Here is an 18,277-nt window from a genome sequence, read left to right as displayed (position 1 = left end):
TTTTAGCTGTTGATGTCACAGATTGTAAAGACTTGAGTAAAATGTTTAACATGAAACGGAACACTTATTTTTACATTTTTTATCAAGACCTCTCCTACACAAATTTTCTGCCCTTCACTGAAAATCAGATCAGATCTAATCCTGAAATTTGAACTCATCTTTCTGTTTTTTGGTCCTTGAAGGCGGCCCTACCTTTCAGTGTGACCCAGTAGTGCCTCCACTTGCGGCGGGCGACCAGCTCCAGCTTCCTGTCCTTGTTAAGAGTGATGAGAGCTTTGAAAGAGAGCCATCCGGCCCGCCGCACCACACCCTGCTCCTTCTCAAACAGGACGTCCAGCTGCTCCCCTCCTCCCACCTCCACATCCCCATCCATCTCTTCCTCGTCCTCCTCACCCTCGTCTCCGTCCCCCTCTGATGGCTCTGTCCTGTCAGCCGTACTGCTGCAACCCATCTCCAGCTCCTGCATGAAGTTCTCATAGATGTTCTGCCGCTGAGCATCACTATTCTGGTTCAGACTCCTGGAGGAGCCACAGTGGAGCGTTGGGAACTGGTTGTGGTTCACGGAGTGGAGAGGGTCGGAGGACCACAGTGCGCTGCAGCTAACGGCCCCAGCATTCAGTCCACTGATGAAGACATTGGCTGTATCAGTGGCGAACGGCTCCTGCAGAGAAATAAGAGAGGACTTTATTTGACTGCTGTGATTCCGTCTGTGGCCACAAGAGGCACACAGCAGCCCTCCAACACAGCGCTCAGCACCAGGCAGTATTTGTGTGTTTGTTTCTCTGTGTTCATGAGTTCATTTTCCAGACCACAATTTTCCCCTCTGTTAGCATTAACTGGGTGTGAATATGCTTCACGCTGCAGTGTCAGCATTAAAGAAACAATCCACCACTGCTCTTGAGCCAATAAGACAACCTGCCGGTTTTAGAGGGCGCGGGTTTGATGCCCACTCTGACTTTACTTTAAACCTCCAACTGAGCGACTAGTCCAGGTTTGTGCAACACTTTTGAGCAGTTTTCCACATTTAGCCGTCATTGTGAGGTGACAGTGACGACTAAATGTGGAAACTTGCTGTTTATAGACAGGTAGAGTGAGTTGGTGCAGAAACGCACCGTTCTTATCAGTCAAGGCGTTAAGCTGTTTGTTCTTTAGAGAAAATCTACCATGCAGCTCTTTTAATCCTGAGATAATAGTGGACTTAAAGGATCCTGGATGTTTACTGAAGTGCTTCAGTGGTGCTCGGCCATGCTGTATCAAACTCCCCCGTATCAAACACAGTGCTGTGATTGGTCGAGCAGAGCCAAGCCCTCATGGAAATCTAAACAAGGGGTAAATGAAACGTAAGCCCTCAGATCGGTCTGGCTCCAGGTTCCCAAACATTTCTTTCTCCAGTGTCAGCATGTGATGTTTTTGTTTTGGTGCTTTCCCATGAAAAGCTCCAGGAATTTTCCAAGAGATCAAAGTTCCTCAAGCACTGCGATTTGTTTTTGATGAGCAGGATCAAAGCCCTGGAAAGACTGAACAAAAAAGTCCACTGTAATGTATCACGGGGACGTCAATCTTAGAAAGCAAAGTGATTGATGATCGGTAAAATACTCTCTGCTACATCCTAATTATCGGCGATCATTAAAAACAAAACAAAACATGATGCGTGGTCTGTCTGCAGAGTGTTAGCACACCTACCATCAACCTGATCTGAGCCCCCAGAGACCGCCTAGCACTTTCCAAAAACTACTTGAAAGGTGAACAGATAAACCACCAGCAACTAGTTATCAACGTCTTTTAACCAATCAGATCAATGAAACACCTACCAGGACACATCTGTTCCACAAAGAAAATCCTTTGGTGCCGTACTAGAACAGAGTTTACATGATGTTCGGCTTTTATCAGTCAGTCAGACAGACAGTGACATCCATGTTGGTCCTGGCCTCCTGTGCAAAAGCTAATCTAAATCTGAAGAGCTTCAAACAAAGACTGTAACTGTGGCCACACCTGGAGAATGGTCACAGGTGAGGTTATGGATGCTCAAAGGTGCAGTTTGGGCTCCACTGAAACCAGGAAAGATGGATTCTCCTGTGACTGTGACACAAAGCTGCAGAGGATTTAAGCTAGACTGATGCTTTCAAAGGTTTTCTGTTCTGTTCCTCTGGGATTAATAAAGTTTTCTGATTGTGATTAATAATCCGGCACACAGACTGCGGCACTCCAGTGAAACATTCACATGGTGCAAAGAAAGCTTTTTGGGTTAAACATCTTAAAAACCTTGCAGACGAAACAAAGACAATGAAGAGAGCAGATAATAAAAGTTTACTCGTCAGTCCTTTGATGTTTGCTGTGCGTCTAGAAGAACTTTTCTCAAGTGTGGGAAAACGAGTCCTCATGAGGTCACGAAGATGTAAGGGGGTTACCCAGGTTGTGGGAGGTGGGGGTGGGGTGTTTAGGGTTTCCAGGGTGAGGAAACTACATCAGCGTCTGATTTCATTATCGCCGTCATTATCAGCACCGAGTTAAAAAGCACGAACAACAAGCTTCACTACTCCAGCTCCCTCACTGCAGACAGGATGTGACCTCATTCTGCTGGCTGTAAACAGGAAGCCGTGCTTTTTTGGGCCAGCTTTCTCACAGAGAAAGCGGACCATCAGATTACTGATGTGTGAAGATGTTTGAAAATGGCGTTTTGTACTTGACTCCATGTGTACTGTTAATAGTCATGATGAGACTTTAATCTAGTTCAATGACGTGTTTAAGTCTCAGGATTAAGGAAGATATTCATTTTAAAACCAGTTTTAAGTTTCTCAGAATATATTTAAAAAATTATCTACTAATGAGTTTATAAAAACTTTTAAAGGATTTTACTTTGAAGACATTTTAAGATATTCTGATGATCTTTATTGACCTTTTTCTTTCTTTCTTTCTTTCTTTCTTTCTTTCTTTCTTTCTTTCTTCTTGTTTACAGGCTGTGATTATGTTCAAGTGATAAAAACATAGACCTCTACTTTGTCAAACACTAGAATTCAAAGATTTAATAAAATATTATGATTTTGTGCACTTTTATCAGGGTTGTCTGTTCATGTCGAAAATCAACATTCTTAAATGTAAAACATCAGAAAACAAAAAATGATGTCATTTTGTCCATCATCAGCAGGTGGCGAACCACTGAGCTCTGCCCACAGCATGACTTCATCATCTTATTGTTTCTCACCTGGATCCTCCTCTTCTTCCTGCTCAGACTTCCTGTCCAGTCGCTCAGACGTCTGATTCGGCTCTTCAGCAAGTCTTTTCGGTTATTCCCAACAGAGGCGGTGCTCGCAGACTCCACATTTCGGCAGGGCAGCGTGCAGGAGGAGTAATGCTCTTCCATATCACCGGCTGATCCCTCCTCTTTCTGTGTGACATCATCCAGCAGTGCTGCCTCCCCGGCGGGGGTCCCAGCGTCGGTGGGGAAGGCGGGTAGCGTGTTGTGACTGCTGTAAACCCCAGGAGCTGAAATCAGGCTGAAATCCGTGAGGTCCGGCTGCAGAAGCTCTGAGTCGCCAATCCCGCTGTCCTCCGTCCGGCCAGAGGAGCAGGTGTTGTAACCTGTGGTTGCAGCAGCAAACACATTAGTCTCTGTGGTGGGGAAGAGGAGGGTGGAGCTAAATCCAGGTGAGATGTCCTCGCCCTGAGTGGAGAAGAAGGTGTTGTAGCCGCTGCTGCTGGTGGCGGTGGTGTAGCCGCTGCTGTTGTCTGCATTCTGCCTGCACACAAACACGTTATCCGTCAGCTCGCCGTTCCCCCACGGCGAGTCGTACCAAGAGCCATCGGAGCTGAGCGAGCTGCCGTTGCTGGTGCGCAGCGACGCCTCTGCGCCCGCAGCGGTGGTCGCTGTGGCAGTGATGGTGGGGAGGCTGCTCAGGCCCTGTGGCTCCACCTGAGCTTTGGTGAACTCCACCCTCATGCTGCCATCGTTGCTGAGCAGGACCTTCGGGCTGCCACTGCTTTTCAGAGACGCCCGCTCAACCCCCTCAAACTGACCACGCTCCCCCCTGCAGAGCCTCTGAGGCGACCCCGCTCTTAGCTTGGCGCCTCCTCGGGCCGCTTTAGGGGCTGGTTCGTAACGCCATGAGGTGTAGGGCGAACCGGCCGTTGGGTGGTTCAGGTAGCTTTTCCCTCGGCTCCTGCAGCCTCCCTGGCTGCTCCTCCACCAGCTGCGAGCTGATGTCACCTCCTCCCTCCTGGAGGAAAACCTGAAGGAGCACGAGGGCTTGGCAGGAGAGACAAAGCTGCTGTGGCTGTCTGCGTTTCCCATGACGACCTGGAAGAGGACGGAGGAGGATGACATCATCAGACGTGAGGCAAAAAAACGAGCGACACAACAGCCAGGAAACACACACACACACACACAGCATGTATTAAAGCAACAGAGATTTCTACACACAATACTACATCAAATACTACGGGCAGTATTATAATCATTCCCACTGGAAGCCAAAGATGAGTTAAAGACCCGGTGACCCCACGTTTGTGAACACGTGTTAAACATTCACTCATTTACTGCTGTCCATTCTCAAACGCACAAAATAATAAAAGCATCTAAACTTCCTTCTTCCTTATGACAGCAATATTACCCAGATGTCACATATTTATTTTCTGGTAGATTTGCAGATGATATTTGTAAGACAGCCGTTAGTTTGTTAGGTTATCTCCAGCTGCAGTTCCTCTGGTGGCCACTTGAGGCCGGCTTCAGCCATGAGTCAGTGCCCTCCTGTGCTAAAAGTCTGCGGACAGTTCGCTGTATTAGCATGAGCCGATAACGGAGCTCGTCTAAATACGGTCAAACCAGCTCTACAAACAAGTGTTGAGGCTTTAAAATGCAAATTTCAAACCATTTAAAGCTCTGATCTGACTGAACACCAAGCACACGATGGAGCTTCATCACAGACATTTAGCATACAGCTAACCTAATAGCTGCCTTCAGGCGAACCAAAAACTAAAGTTTGGACCATCATGCTTATATTTGCTGTGTGTCAAACCATTTTTACACATTCTCTGAGTGAAGTGCACGAGCCTGACCTTTGACCCTGAACCGAGTCTGCACAGCGCACAATACCACCTGCTGCTCTGACACCATAACTGTTGCAGTGCTTCACATATGTTTTCTTCTTTATTCTGTGCATCCTCCATTCATTTTCACACATTCATTCACAACTTTTAAACCTTTAGTTTTCCGATATTTTCCTGCAAACAGCTTTGCTCACACTGCTCTGCTCAAACTAAAAATGCAGAAAAAAGCAGGACTATTTGGAGTTTTACTGTGAGACTCAGAAGACTAATGAAACTGCTCAGCAGAGCTTTGATTGTCGGACAATCAGAAAAATCCATTTTCACTGAACGTTTACATGAAACAAAAAGAGGAGAGATCTAAATGTGACATTTCTTTAAAAGTAAACCTTAAAAGGAACTAATCTAACGATTCTAAGTTTAGATGGTTTAAACTCAGAGGACAGATTTCTGAAACAAAGGTTTTTTTTATAAATGAATAAAGCGGGTTTTTTTTTTTGTTTACCTGTTTGTGTTTCAGACGCTCGGCAGCGTCTTCATCCTCCGTCCTGCTGCCTCCTCTCTTTCGTCTCTAATGGAGCTCTCTGCTCTGGCTGCTCTCGCTCTCTCCCTCCCCCTCTGTGTAAGTCTAAGTCTAAGTGGATCGCCCTCTCTCTTCGTGCTGGCTCATCTGTTGGGGGAGAACAGAGGGAGGGAGGGGCCCGGTCAGTACACAGACTTTCCTTTTGTACGACTCCCCCACCCCTTCCCTTCCTCCCCTTCCATGACGTCTCCGCTTGAGTCTTTTTCTTCCTGAAAACCAGACCTCGCTCCGTTCTCTGTTTATTTTGGTTTTCAGGAATGCTGACCAATTTTCTCCTCGTTTTCTCTCTGTTTTCTCCGTGACATTTTTTTTGTAACCGAGCAGCAGGCTGAGGTCATCAAGAGGAGCTATTTTAAGACCCTCAGCGTGATCCCAGAGATGTGGCTGCACGTTCCCACAGCGGGACAACAAACCGAAGGGCTGCCAGTGACAATTACAGTCCTTACTGATTAATATGACCATCACCTTCCCCCTCAGCTCCAACGATACTCAGACCCACAGACGCAAAACATAGAAAAATCATTACACAAATCATGTTTGATTTGTGAGCAGCTGAGATCTATGTGTTAACTCACAGCAAAAGTAGAGCAAAGCCCGTCGTACAAAAACCAACCAGAGAATCAAAGTGTGATGTTTATATTTCCAAACATGTGAAAAAGACTGTTTTCCACAGGAGAGTATGCCTGTGCCCACTCAACAGAACGACTCATCACGTGAGCACGATCCCCGAACTGCCCAGAGATGCATCGCTTCTGTCTGCATGAAAACAACACTGTGTGAATGAAACGAGCCATCAGTTTACTCTGGATCCAACAGCCGGACCGTCTGCAGTGAGGCAGCAACCAGCTACTAACATCTGTGAGCAAAGGAAAGCTTTTTCTGTTTGAGATTATTATTAATTATTATTCCAAGATTCTTCTTTCCTGTCATGTTTGCTCTGATTTCCACTGCAGCTGCACTCAGGACGTCAGCAGTGTCTAAAACCCCCCAGAAATTATTAATTGCGATAAACAGCTCCCTGGACTCATTTCCTGAGTGAGCACGGGAAGGGTCAACGGTCACGGTGGACTTGATTTTCAGCGCATACAGACAGCTAGCTCGGGCAGGACGACGCCCATCCTGTCCCACAGGTCAGCGCCACGGAGGAAGGACGGGGGAGGAGAGAGGAGAGAAGATGGCAACACAACACACTGCTGGCTCCCGAATGCATTGCTGACCTTTGACCTTTATCCACTGAACCGAGACGGAAAGTGGTGAAGGGAAACCTCGACAGCTGACAGATGAAGAGGGGCGAGAGAAGTTTAATTAGAGAGAGATGAAAGGATTTAAGGCCCCTCCCACCAGGTGTCAGTGTCCTGGAGCTTCATGAGCAAACGCTCCATCCTTCGGTGCTCCCTGGATTGAGTCTGAGGAGGTCAAGACCCGATCAGATCAGAAAAATCTGATCAATCCAGCCTTCAACCTCCATATCTTAAAGGTACTGCGTCTCACAGCACAGGGATCTTCAGAGGACTAATGTTTGTGCTCAGCATGGCTTTTGTCCTTTAAAACGTTTCTTTTAATCTGAAACGATCCATTAAGGGAAACTTTAGCTAATCCATCCACACACTGAGGTCTGAGCATCTTTGCTAACCTTAAACCCAACGGCACGCTATGAGGAAACAAGAAGATGATAAAGTCACTGTTTAGGATCTAAGTTATGCGCATTTCATTTAAAAATCACAATAATTTCATGTTTATGTGAAGCTAAAGTGAACCTTCAGCCATCCATGTGGGTTAAATCATAAAACGTCCTCCAACGCAGAGGAGGAGCAACTATAAAGTTGGACTGTCTCTTCTTCTCAGAGACATCCAGCATCTCAGACTCAGAAAGATCATTCATGGCTCATTTTAAGGCATTTTAAAAAGGACAGAAGATATTTTCTGGTTGAGGACACTGACAAAGTTTGGGACACGGAATATATCAGAGGAATGATTTCAAGACACCCACGTATTAAAGTGCACAGTGTGACATGAGGTGATGATGGTGGGCCTTCACCCACCACTCTCTCCTCCCACCTCCCTCTCCGGCCGGTGCTGTTTTGTGTCTTGCTCTTCAGACGAGGAGCTCTGAAAGGAGAAAAGTCTGCTGGGGACTTTTGTCTGCTCGTCCCATCGGCCATCTGCCGGCTCACAGGACGCCCCGCCATGGGCGACCCCTCACATTCTTCCAAAACAAAGATCCCTCTGACACCCCACCCCACCCCACACACAGACCCTCAATCCCTCCTCAGGCAGGCGCATGGCTGCCATATTGGAGGAATTCATCAGATGTGTATTGAAAAGAATCTGATTAAAGTGCAGATTGAATCTCCTCTGAGTCCGTTTGGAGGAATGCCACCTGTTCACCAAACGCATGTCCAACAGTTTCTTTATCTGGTACTCACGACGAGACACGCAGACCCCACCCCCATGTTTACAGCTGACTCGCTCACAACACAAAGAGCTTTTTGACTTTTGTTTTTACTTTTTAGAAACGTGATTTTAGTTTATGTTCAGCGTTCACTGTGATGGAACCCTAAATGCACTGTACACACTTTTCATGGGCCACAAAGAAACAAAGAAATTCGGGGAAAATGTCTCCACTGACTTCGTTGGAGCAGAAAGAGAGTGAGACCTTTGTGTCCGTGTGGGTTTGTAGGTAGTAAAAACTAAATGATCTGCTTCACCATCAGCTGAGGATAAGCTGCAACCAAAAACTGTACATGGCTGCTATGAAGCCTCCTGTTGGTTCATGAAGTTCGCTCGTGAAGCTTCAGGCTGGGTGTTTTAGCCACTGTGGATCTGAAACTGCATACGGTTACAACCTGTCAGTCTCAAGGACTAAATCCTCCCTTGGTGTTTGAGTCTAATGTGACTTTCACTTCCAAAATTAACTTCACTGAATCCACAGCTGGCAGGAAAAAGGCTTGAGCTCACTGACCAGCTGTCGGTTTCTCTGCATGTTTGCCTCGCTGATGATTGTAAATTGGCTGCAGGTGTGAATGTGGTGGACCACCAGCCTATCCAGAGTCTACTTTGTCTCTCCAACTGTGACATCTGCGATAGGCTCCGCCCCCCTCAGCACCCTGAAATTATTGATTGACCAAAGTGTTTTTGAGCTCAGAGATCAGATGAGCAGGAGGCTCATCGTCTCATAGACTTGTGAGAGGAGTCGCCCCCTGCTGAACATTACACAGAATGCAGCATCGATTGGCTACGCCCATCTTTACGTAAAGTTGATGCTGCTCTGCTGCACGTGCAGAAAAAAAACCTCGTGTCTGCATTAGGGATGGACCGATCCGATATTACGTATCGGTATCGGTCCGATACTGACCTAAATTACTGGATCGGATATTGGAGAGCAATATAAAAAATTTAATTCGATCCATTAAATATCACAAAAGCACCTCACAAAACTTGCGACATGGCGTAATCCAGCTCATGACCTTAGCACGTCGGACCAGTATGCGTGACGTGCGAGACCTGTCGGCGGTCTGGTTGAGCATCTGGAGCCTCGCTACCAAACCAGCATTTCATCTCCGAGGAAGTTATCCCAGAGAGAAGTAAAGCAAGTGTGTAAGTTCATCTCTGAATGTTTGTAAAGCATTCCCACGTTAAGCTTAACAACCGATATATGGAGTGACTGGCTCTTCTCTCTCCTCCTCCCTCTCCTGTTGCTACTTCAATCATGAAACTGATCAATGATCAGCTGATCGGCTTTTCTGTCGCAACTCCCGTCTCTCTTGTTTGTTTTTGGCCCACTTTGCACCATAAAGAGGAAACCAGCGGCTAAACAACAGCAGCATGTTTAAGCTTGATAAGCTGTTGTTAGAATTTATTTAATATTACTTTCCACACCAGGATCCTTTTCTACGTAGCTGACGGCTGGTAACTGTGCAGGGGCAGATCTAGCAAAGTTTGGCCAGGGGGGCAGGTAGGGCATGAACAGGGAACGGGGGGCACAAAGAAATACTTTCCTTTCTAATTGTCATGTCTAGCTTTTAATAAATAATTATCTGAATCTTACAGCCAAAGTTTTCATGTATGAAGTCCATTATTGTATATAGTATCTATTAAGTCTAATATATACCCGAGTAAGCTATAGTACTTTTTCCTTTGGGAAGGTACCATCGGTGCAGTCTGGAATTCTGTTAAAGAAAGATGTTGAATCTTTTTAATTATTGTAGAAAAATAATTGATTTCTGTGCATTTTTTTTTTATTACACGTGCATTCAATTAAAGTTGATTACGTCGATTAAGCATCACGAGGCGGAGAGTAGGGGTGGTTCCCTTTTTTTTTTTTGCTGGGAGTTGGCAACTCTGTTAGGTTGTTTAATATTCCTGCTAAGTACTCTTTAAAATAGCAGAATAGGGAGGATGGTGCAGGTTTAAGTTTATTAGATTGATCAGTAATGCTGAACTATGACATATTTTGGGTGTAGTGTATTTTTTGCATACAGGTATAACAGAATAGCTTTAGTGTTTTGTTTTGTTTTTTTACTTGAGTATGAGCTTATACAAAATGCAGCAAGATGTTACAAAAACAGTTTTATTGATTAAAAAATACACTATATTGGCGTCATATCAGTATCGGCAGATATCCAAATTTATGATATCGGTATCGGTATCGGACATAAAAAAGTGGTATCGTGCCATCTCTAGTCTGCATTACGATCTATGATCAGAAACAGGACAGACCAGGACCGACGTCAGATTCGGAGCTCCCCGACTGCCAGCTGCTGGTTTCCAGTTCTTCATATGTTCAGATCACTTTGGGTTTCTGCTGATTTTAACATGACTCAGACAGAAGTGAGTGAAACAAACAAAATGTCCTGCCAGTGCAAAAAGAGATCCTGTGAAGGAGAATGACTCAGAGCGAGCATTCCTGCGTTTAAAATCACTTGTTAGACGTTTTTTTTTTCTCCTTGGTGCAGAGAAGCTTTTGTGTTGAGGCTGAGGGGACGCAGGAAACAGGAAGTCCAGATCAGCCGTAAATAGCAGGAAACTGAGACAGCTCCTGCAGCAGTGGATACACAAACACGCTGCAAACACTCAGCTTTTGTACTTGATATGCTGATCTTTGCTTTTATTAATCTTTAATGAAGTATAGTATGGACTTGATGAGAGCAGATAGATGAGCCTTTGTGTGGGAAACATTAAAGAAAGGAAGTGATTAATCAGCTGATTATCTGCAGCAGTCAGTTTTTCTCCTTTCAGTCGCTCGGCGAGGCCATCGTGTTTATGAACCGACGGATGGAAAAACGAGCACCATCCATCAGGCTGCTGTTCCAGCGCGCATCCCATGAAGTGAAAACTCAATGGTGTAATTCAAACTTGAATAAAAAACTGCGCTCATATTTTAGTGTCATTTTACACACGTTTATTTTCCATGTACTTTTCAGTCCAGTAGTCTCAGCGAAGGCCTTAAAAATGTGCCGCAACTGGCAAAATGCACTTTTTCTCGCCAGGAAAATGACGAGGCTCCGCTCTGTGATTGCTCCAACGTGAGTCTAAAGTTTCAGTTTAGCACAAGAAGAGGTGGAAACGCAACAAAGTAAAAATACATTCATTATAAAAAAAACTGCTCTGTTCTCTGACAGGTTGTTTTAGGTCCCTCGGTGCTGCAGTGCCTCTGAGCAGGCACGACATCCAGGAAGACGTTGTGCGTTCTGCCGCTGTTGCCTGCCAGCATGCTTCTCCACGTCCAAACTCCTTGCTGATGGGCCCAGGCTATGTACTGGGAGAAAAATGCTGTTAATTGTGGTGTAAAGCCACCCTGATGGCGTGTCCACAGCGCTGGACCGAAGCCGCTTATGCACCCTGAGGTCAGCGGGTGCACGCAACCAAACATGGAGCATTGATTTAATGAAGCCGGAGACTTTCTAAATATTAAAACTGAAAAATTTTAAATTAGTTTGCATTTCAGGAAGAACCTAAATATAAATGAGGGTGGCACTACAGAGGAAATGTCCTGACATCATTTACATCTAAAGAATTCATCCTCAGGAGATGAAGTGAGATCAGACTCGTTTTAACACGTTACTGATGGTCCTGGAACCAGAAATGGCAAACACGACTCCAAACAGGCTTCCAGTCAGATTATCTGTTCTTGATTTATACTCAACCCTCAAAGACCCAACAGTGTCTGAACAACACCAGAGAAAGAGCTGATTTCACAGAAAACTACAGATTTGTGGCAGCAGCTGAATTATCACTGCTGATTGTTTCAGTAAAACAGGAGGTGAAACTTTTAACAGACTCAGTTCCACGGTGCTCACCATACAATCAAACTTCATTCCCAGTTATGTTTTCAGAGAAACACATTTACTGTGACATGGACAGGAGGATGACGGAGACACTGAAACTACTCGTCTGGATCAGGACCAGTTTAGTTTAATACACCAAAGGTAACCACGCTGGGTGGGTTTGTGGCAGTGCGGTGGTCAAACAGAGGCTACAGGCGGTTAGCGAGACATCGTCCATCCGCATGCTGTAGCTGTGCACTGTCACCAGGGGGAAGCGCCGGAAAAAAAACAATCTGTGTGCTGCAGGCAAACATCTACACAACTGGACACAAACGCAGCACCACAGACCGACCTTGTGACTGGGATGTGACTCAGGCTCAGTCGAGTGATTTATTGCCTGATAAGATATATTAATAATGATAATAATAAATTATTTTTGTAACGCGTTACAGGAGAAATACCTCAAAGCTAACAAGACGGATGCAGTTTGGTTATTCGGTAACATCAGCGTCTCCATGTCGGCCTCGGGATTTACTCCACAATGGAAGTTAAATTGCTTTCCCTGAGCTGCAAACCTACAATTCTTCTTTTTCTTGCACTTTTTTGGAATTAATTGTTCAGCACAAATGGGGGGTTTGGGGGGTGTTTGTGGAGGGAGATGCCAAGGAGCAAAATGAGTGTTCCCCCCTCCCCATGGGAAAGCGCAGAGTTAGAGTTCGATAAGGAGGAGGAGGGGGTGGGGCTGCAGCCGCTTTCTGTGCATCAGGGGAAGTGTGCCTGGAAGGGAGGGGTGGGTTTTTGGGAGGGCGGTCTGTTTCCTTCCCCGGCTGACTGGGGTCCTTGTGCTGGCTCTGTGGGCAGACGGGCGGCGGCCCTGAACTCAGGTGGGTCTGTGTGTTGGGTTTGGTGTGGTCACTGCAGCTGCTTCCTCCTCTGGAGATCCTCAAACCTCCAGCAGAGCTCTGCAGATGCAGGTCTGATGGATCCCACATGCCTGTCACAGCCTGAAGTCTGCTCCATAATTCCGCTTCATGCTCTGAAACCAGTGAGGAGCTGGTGGTACGATCCCATCGACGAAGAGCTGCAGCAGTCACAGCACACCGACAGACCCCATCACTTCATTCATCAACAAACAAACAGCCAACGCAGTATGATCAGTGTAATCAACAAACAACAACACACACACACTCTGTCCACCCCCACTCCCCACCACCCACATTACCATCATGCCTGCAGCTGGTGTGATGGATTGATCGTCTGTCTAATCGTCGGTTAACTGGATGAAGCGTTTGTTGGTGTCGGGGCAGCTTACAATGCTCGGGCCATGCTGTAGAGCTAAACACACAGTAATCAGGTTTGAGTCCAGATCAAATGTGGTTTCAGTTCAGCCGGCAGGAGGTTATCCGCAGGTCCCGAGCAAATGGCCGATAAATCAGAGTTAGCGTGTCAGGCCTCACGCCCCCATCCTCTTTCCTCCTCACAGAATTCAGCCAGTGTTTATCGAATACTTCTCCTTAAACACATGAAGCTTAGTAGCACACTGCATACTAACATTGAATGAGTTACAGAACAATATCTGTAACTCATTCATCAGACTGTAATCACTCTTCATTCAGTACATGGCTGCTTGGGCATCCAAGACTAACAGATTATCTGAAGAATGATCATTTTATTTTCTATCAGTAAGCTGTTTCTGCTTTGGGCTGTCCACATAACTTTATTGATACCTGAATAGGAGGAAGAAGAAAAAAAATTTCCCACATGTGGGGCTAATAAAGGTTTATCTTATCTTATCTTAAATCCCACAGTGATAAAATAAAACTTTGCATTCTGGGACCAACATTTTATCGTCTCATTTTTTCTTAAAATTAAAAAAAATTGTGCTGATCAAACATAAAAAGATGAAAGTCGAGAGTTTGACTTGCAAACTTCCTCAAACAAATGACATCGACAACAAAACAGCAAATAATAAACACAGAGGAAGAAAAGATGCATAGGTTCCTCTGGTTGGATGAGATAAGGAAGCCTGCCGAGGGACAGATGTGATTTCTTATTAGTAATTCATGGTATAAGATTATGTCTCTTCCTCCAGTTCAGTAATTGATTGTAACTGAGTCATGGACACGTCATAAAAAAGCCAAAGACAGGAACAGGAAGTGGAGTTTCCATTGCTCAGGACCGTCGTCGTCTCGGCTCAAACACGACGACGCACTAGGTTGGTCTCAGGCTGACCGGCTGTGTTTCTGGAAGATTGATACGTCTGTCTGTAACTGATGTCATAAATTTTCTTCTCTCATATTTCAACATTACTGCTGCTGAATTCAACCATGTTTTGGCAACTCAGGGCTTTTAAATCATATCAGGGTGACTCCCGTGGCCCCCCGGGACTCGTCGAAATAATCCAAACATCAGTTGACTGGAAGCTGACAGCTGACGGCCTCTCGATGACCGTGTACTCGAGTGTGTGATGGGTGAACAGAAGATGTGTGTGCGCGCCTTTTAACCCTTTCTTCCTCCTGCTGTGTCCTTCAGCGGGTGAACTCAGAGGGCAAAGGGGGGACGGACCGGAGACGAGTGTCCACACCTCTGCATGGTTAAATAAACCAGTCAGCCGCAGGATGAAATCAGGTGGGCTAATAATGTGCACACCCACAATAAGCAGCTAAAACCATCTCCAAAGAGTCGGGTGTGTTTACGGGAGAAGGATCGTTGTGGTCCCGTGTTCTGTGGGGTGGCCTCCATGGATCCAACTTAGAAATACTCGATGAGACTGGGATCTGTAGAGTTTAGAGTCAGGGTGAAGGCCTTGGGTGTTTTATTGTTGTTATCGTTCCTGAGGACACAGCCGAGCGTGTCCTGGTGAAGGAACCCAGCAGCAGAACGCTGTGTTTGTATCGGTGTTATTCACAACTTCTGTCTGGTTTCATGCCGTGGTGTGTTGCGCACATTCAGACTGAAGTGATATTTTTAGATGGCATTTTCTGAGAGTTACTCAGAGAGCACGAGGACTTTGATAGTTTTATCTCATCTGTTCGTGTACAGGGACATTTGATCAAGCCAATTAAAATGATTTGTCCTCCAGTTTAAATTGCAGTCTGTGCAAGTTCTTTTGTTGTTCTGCAGCTAAATGAGTCCAGAGCAGAAAGGAGTTTACTTCTCTCCGGGGACTCTGAATGTAAAACCATCAGCAGCGTTAAACACAGTCACGGTCCCATACGGGCGATTTGGACAAAAAGCCTCCATTTAAACAACACATGCTGTTTCCCTCGGAGATAAAACTGCGATTAACTCTGACTGAAAGGAAGCAGCAGACTCAGAGGAGACGAAATGACACTGAATGATTACGTTGGTCACAAAACCCTCACTGGGTAAAAGGAGCCATATGTTGGCAGCGGCACTCTGAGCCAAGAGTTTGCCAAGAGGCGGAGATGTGACGGAAACAGACCGTCGCCTAAGAGCAACAAATCAGAGTTCTGGTGATGGTCCCGTATATCTGCTGCATCGTTCACCTTTAATTGGTCTGAGTCAGACTGCAGATTCTTCAGGTTCACATCAACCTGCAGACGAGTTTGTGCAATGGCAGGACACCTGGCCACTAGTAAAATTACACCCCCACACACATCAACAAACAGAAATTAGCAGGATTCAGCGGTTAGACCAAAGTTCGTGTCAACAGAGCCCAACCACAGAGTAAACAGAGGCCAAAGGAGCAAAACAGACGGCATCTGTTAAGCTTCAAATCTACATCTCGATCTGCATCTAAATATACAACCGTGAGGGGCAGGTGCCAGTTTTTATTCCATTTAAGTAAAGGCACGTCATTAGGAAAAGTGAAAACATTCAAAAAACATTCCAAACATCCAAACGCAGGAAAATTCCTGGATTCACACCAGAAACTAATCACTTCTTCTCTGGCTCAGAGGATGTTTTTCCACCAAATCTCACTGAAATCTGACCACGACAGAAACCTGATCCTCCCTGGTGGAAGCGATTTAGGCTGTTTAATCCAGACCCACTGAAGGCTGATGGTTCGTGTGGTGATGCTCTGCAGGCTCTGTGGTAAACAAGACCTCTTTATATCCAAAAACCCGCCATACGGCTGCTGTTTACCAGGCCTGCAGCATTCAGGTGGCATAGGACACTGGTTTCTTTGGGGAAAAATTTCAGAATCCATTTGTCATCCACTGGGATCTTATCTTGGCTGTTGATCCAAATTTACCCACAAGCTCATCAATTACCCTCCAATAGCTGCCTTCTTAGTAATCCGTGTGCATGTTAAATGGATATCTCTCTGTGTGTAACACAGGAATGATTAGTTTCACATAAACATAGCAGTTCACACAATCAGGACACCTTCAGCTTCATTCATCTGTTATAAATAAGGATTTTATTCCTAATTATTCATTCTGTATATAGTTGTAGCAAAATTGCAGATAAAAACTTTGGTGTCTGTTAAGTTACGCAAAGAGATGCTGAACGCAAAACAAACAAAAACAGAGAATTTAACATTGCATTCGCAGGGAGATGATGAAATGATCATAATATGAATGAAAAGAATTAGGACTTTATAAATATTTTTTACAAACATATAGATGTTAATAATTGCTGCACGTGTGATGATGTTCGTGCAAACTTTGTTCAGATGTCCGTCCTGTGAGGGAGCGTGCTGACTTCTGTACACACTGAGATGTTTAACCTGAACTCGATCATTTGAGCATTTGCAGGAATGTCAGAGTGAGTGCTCCTTCTGCTTTGTTTATAAAGACAGTTTTCCTTATTTTTTAGCTTTAATTGTCTTAATTATTTTCATTTAGTTTCTTATTTAAACTTGCCGAGGCAGCACTGATGAAGGTGGACCTGCATTTATCATCTGTTTCTCTCTAAGTACGGTCCACACCCAAACCGACCATGACCATTGGTGCGATTACGTCAACATCATTTCTGATAGGAACAACTGCCAGAACACAATTAAGACCACAAAGGAAATTTTTTTTTTATTTTTCAATAATCTCTGGCTGACACCTCCGCCCTCGGCCTGCTCTCCACAACGTTTGTGACATTTAGATGTTTGGTGGATGCCGTAGAAGGACATTGTTCTCCTTGTTGTCCGTGATTGAAGAACTTGTGTACAGCTGTAAACAAGCACAGTGTCCTTTAAGTGCATCTAAGAGGAAAACCAGAGAAAGGAGTGTTTGTGTGAGAGCAGGTAAGGCTGTGATTTACGGCTCTCTGTGGTTTGTTCCAGCCGGGTTTGGTTCTTGGAGGTCGGAGCCTCTGAGCCTCAGAGGAATGTGAAAGCTTGTACAGTAAACTCACTGAGGTGAGCAAAGACAAACGCTGCAGCTGCGGCTGCTGTGCGTTGTGTTTTCGGGCCATTTTGTGGGCAGAGCCATGGAAATGATCCTGATGTGACCGAACAGCCAGACCAAAGCTGAGAAAACACCTCTGACATCGATGCAGACCAAAGACGAGCCGACACAATGAGGACCGAGGGAATCTGCTGAGCTGACCGTTTGTCCCGACGCTCAGAGGTCTGACCCAAAACCATCAAAGCATCATGGAAGGGGTTCGTCATGAAGCTTGGACCATCCAGCTGATGTTTCTCGAAACACTTATGACGTTCACGGTGTAGTTCTCACTTCAGTTGTTACAGCGCCAAATCACAACAAAAGTCACCTCAAGGCGCTTTATATTGTAAAGTAGACCCTTCAATAATACATACAGAGAAAAACCAAAAACCAACAATCATATGACCCTCCTATGAGCAAGCACTTTGGCGACAGTGGTAAGGAAAAACAGGAACAGGAAGAGACCTCCGGCAGAAACAGGCTCATGGAGGGGCGGGGCCATCTGCTGCGACCGGTTGGGGGAGAGAAGGAAAAAAGAATAAAAGACATGCTTTGGAAGAGAGCAAGAGATTAATAACAGTATGATTCAGTGCAGAGAGATCTATTAACACACAGTGAGTGAAGAAGGAACACCCAGTGCATCATGGGAATCCCCCAGCAGCCTACACCTACTGCAGCATAACTAAGGGAGGATTCGGGGTCCCCTGGTCCAGCCCTAACTATATGCTTTAGTAAAAAGGAAAGTTTGAAGCCTAATCTTAAATGAAGAGATAGTGCCTGTCTCGAATCCAAACTGGAAGCTGGTTCCACAGAAGAGGGGCCTGAAAACTGAAGGCTCTCCCTCCAATTCTACTTTTAAATACTCTAGGGACAGCAAGTAAGCCTGCAGTGCGAGAGTGAAGTGCTCTAATAGGGTGATATGGTACTACAAGGCCATTAAGATAAGATGGGGCCTGATTATTTAAGGCCTTGTATGTGAGGAGCAGGATTTTGAATTCAATTCTGGATTTAACAGGGAGCCAATGAAGGGAAGCAAATAC

At 45.4% G+C, this 18,277-nt stretch overlaps 1 protein-coding gene and 1 long non-coding RNA gene across 4 annotated transcripts in view; one reads left to right on the top strand and one right to left on the bottom strand.

Moving 5' to 3' along the window:
• The window catches only part of tiam2b (TIAM Rac1 associated GEF 2b), a 46,564-nt gene that overhangs the window by 15,339 nt on the left and 12,948 nt on the right, over window positions 1-18,277 (bottom strand). Inside the window, exons 2-4 of one of the 2 annotated variants that reach the window (XM_005452464.4) lie at window positions 5,546-5,710; window positions 3,203-4,294; window positions 193-661 (exon numbers count right to left, since the gene is read on the bottom strand). In XM_005452464.4, coding sequence (XP_005452521.1) covers window positions 193-661; window positions 3,203-4,288 — 1,555 coding nt within the window. In that variant the 5' untranslated portion in view covers window positions 4,289-4,294; window positions 5,546-5,710. The remainder of the gene's footprint in view (window positions 1-192; window positions 662-3,202; window positions 4,295-5,545; window positions 5,711-18,277) is intronic. The other variant, XM_005452465.4, reaches the window with a different exon arrangement.
• Window positions 4,258-8,950, top strand: LOC102082592 (uncharacterized). Of its 2 annotated transcripts, none has more exons than XR_266253.4 (3): window positions 4,258-4,329; window positions 6,297-6,481; window positions 6,577-8,950. It is a non-coding gene; the product is annotated as an uncharacterized LOC102082592 (long non-coding RNA). The 2 variants fall into 2 exon arrangements; XR_266254.4 differs by having other exon boundaries at window positions 4,268-4,329; window positions 6,324-6,481.

Source organism: Oreochromis niloticus, linkage group LG15 (assembly GCF_001858045.2).
Source record: "Oreochromis niloticus isolate F11D_XX linkage group LG15, O_niloticus_UMD_NMBU, whole genome shotgun sequence".
In the NCBI taxonomy this organism is placed as follows: Eukaryota; Metazoa; Chordata; class Actinopteri; order Cichliformes; family Cichlidae; genus Oreochromis; species Oreochromis niloticus.
The sequence above is the reverse complement of the archived record's forward strand: the minus strand, read 5'-3'. Positions and strand labels throughout refer to the sequence as shown.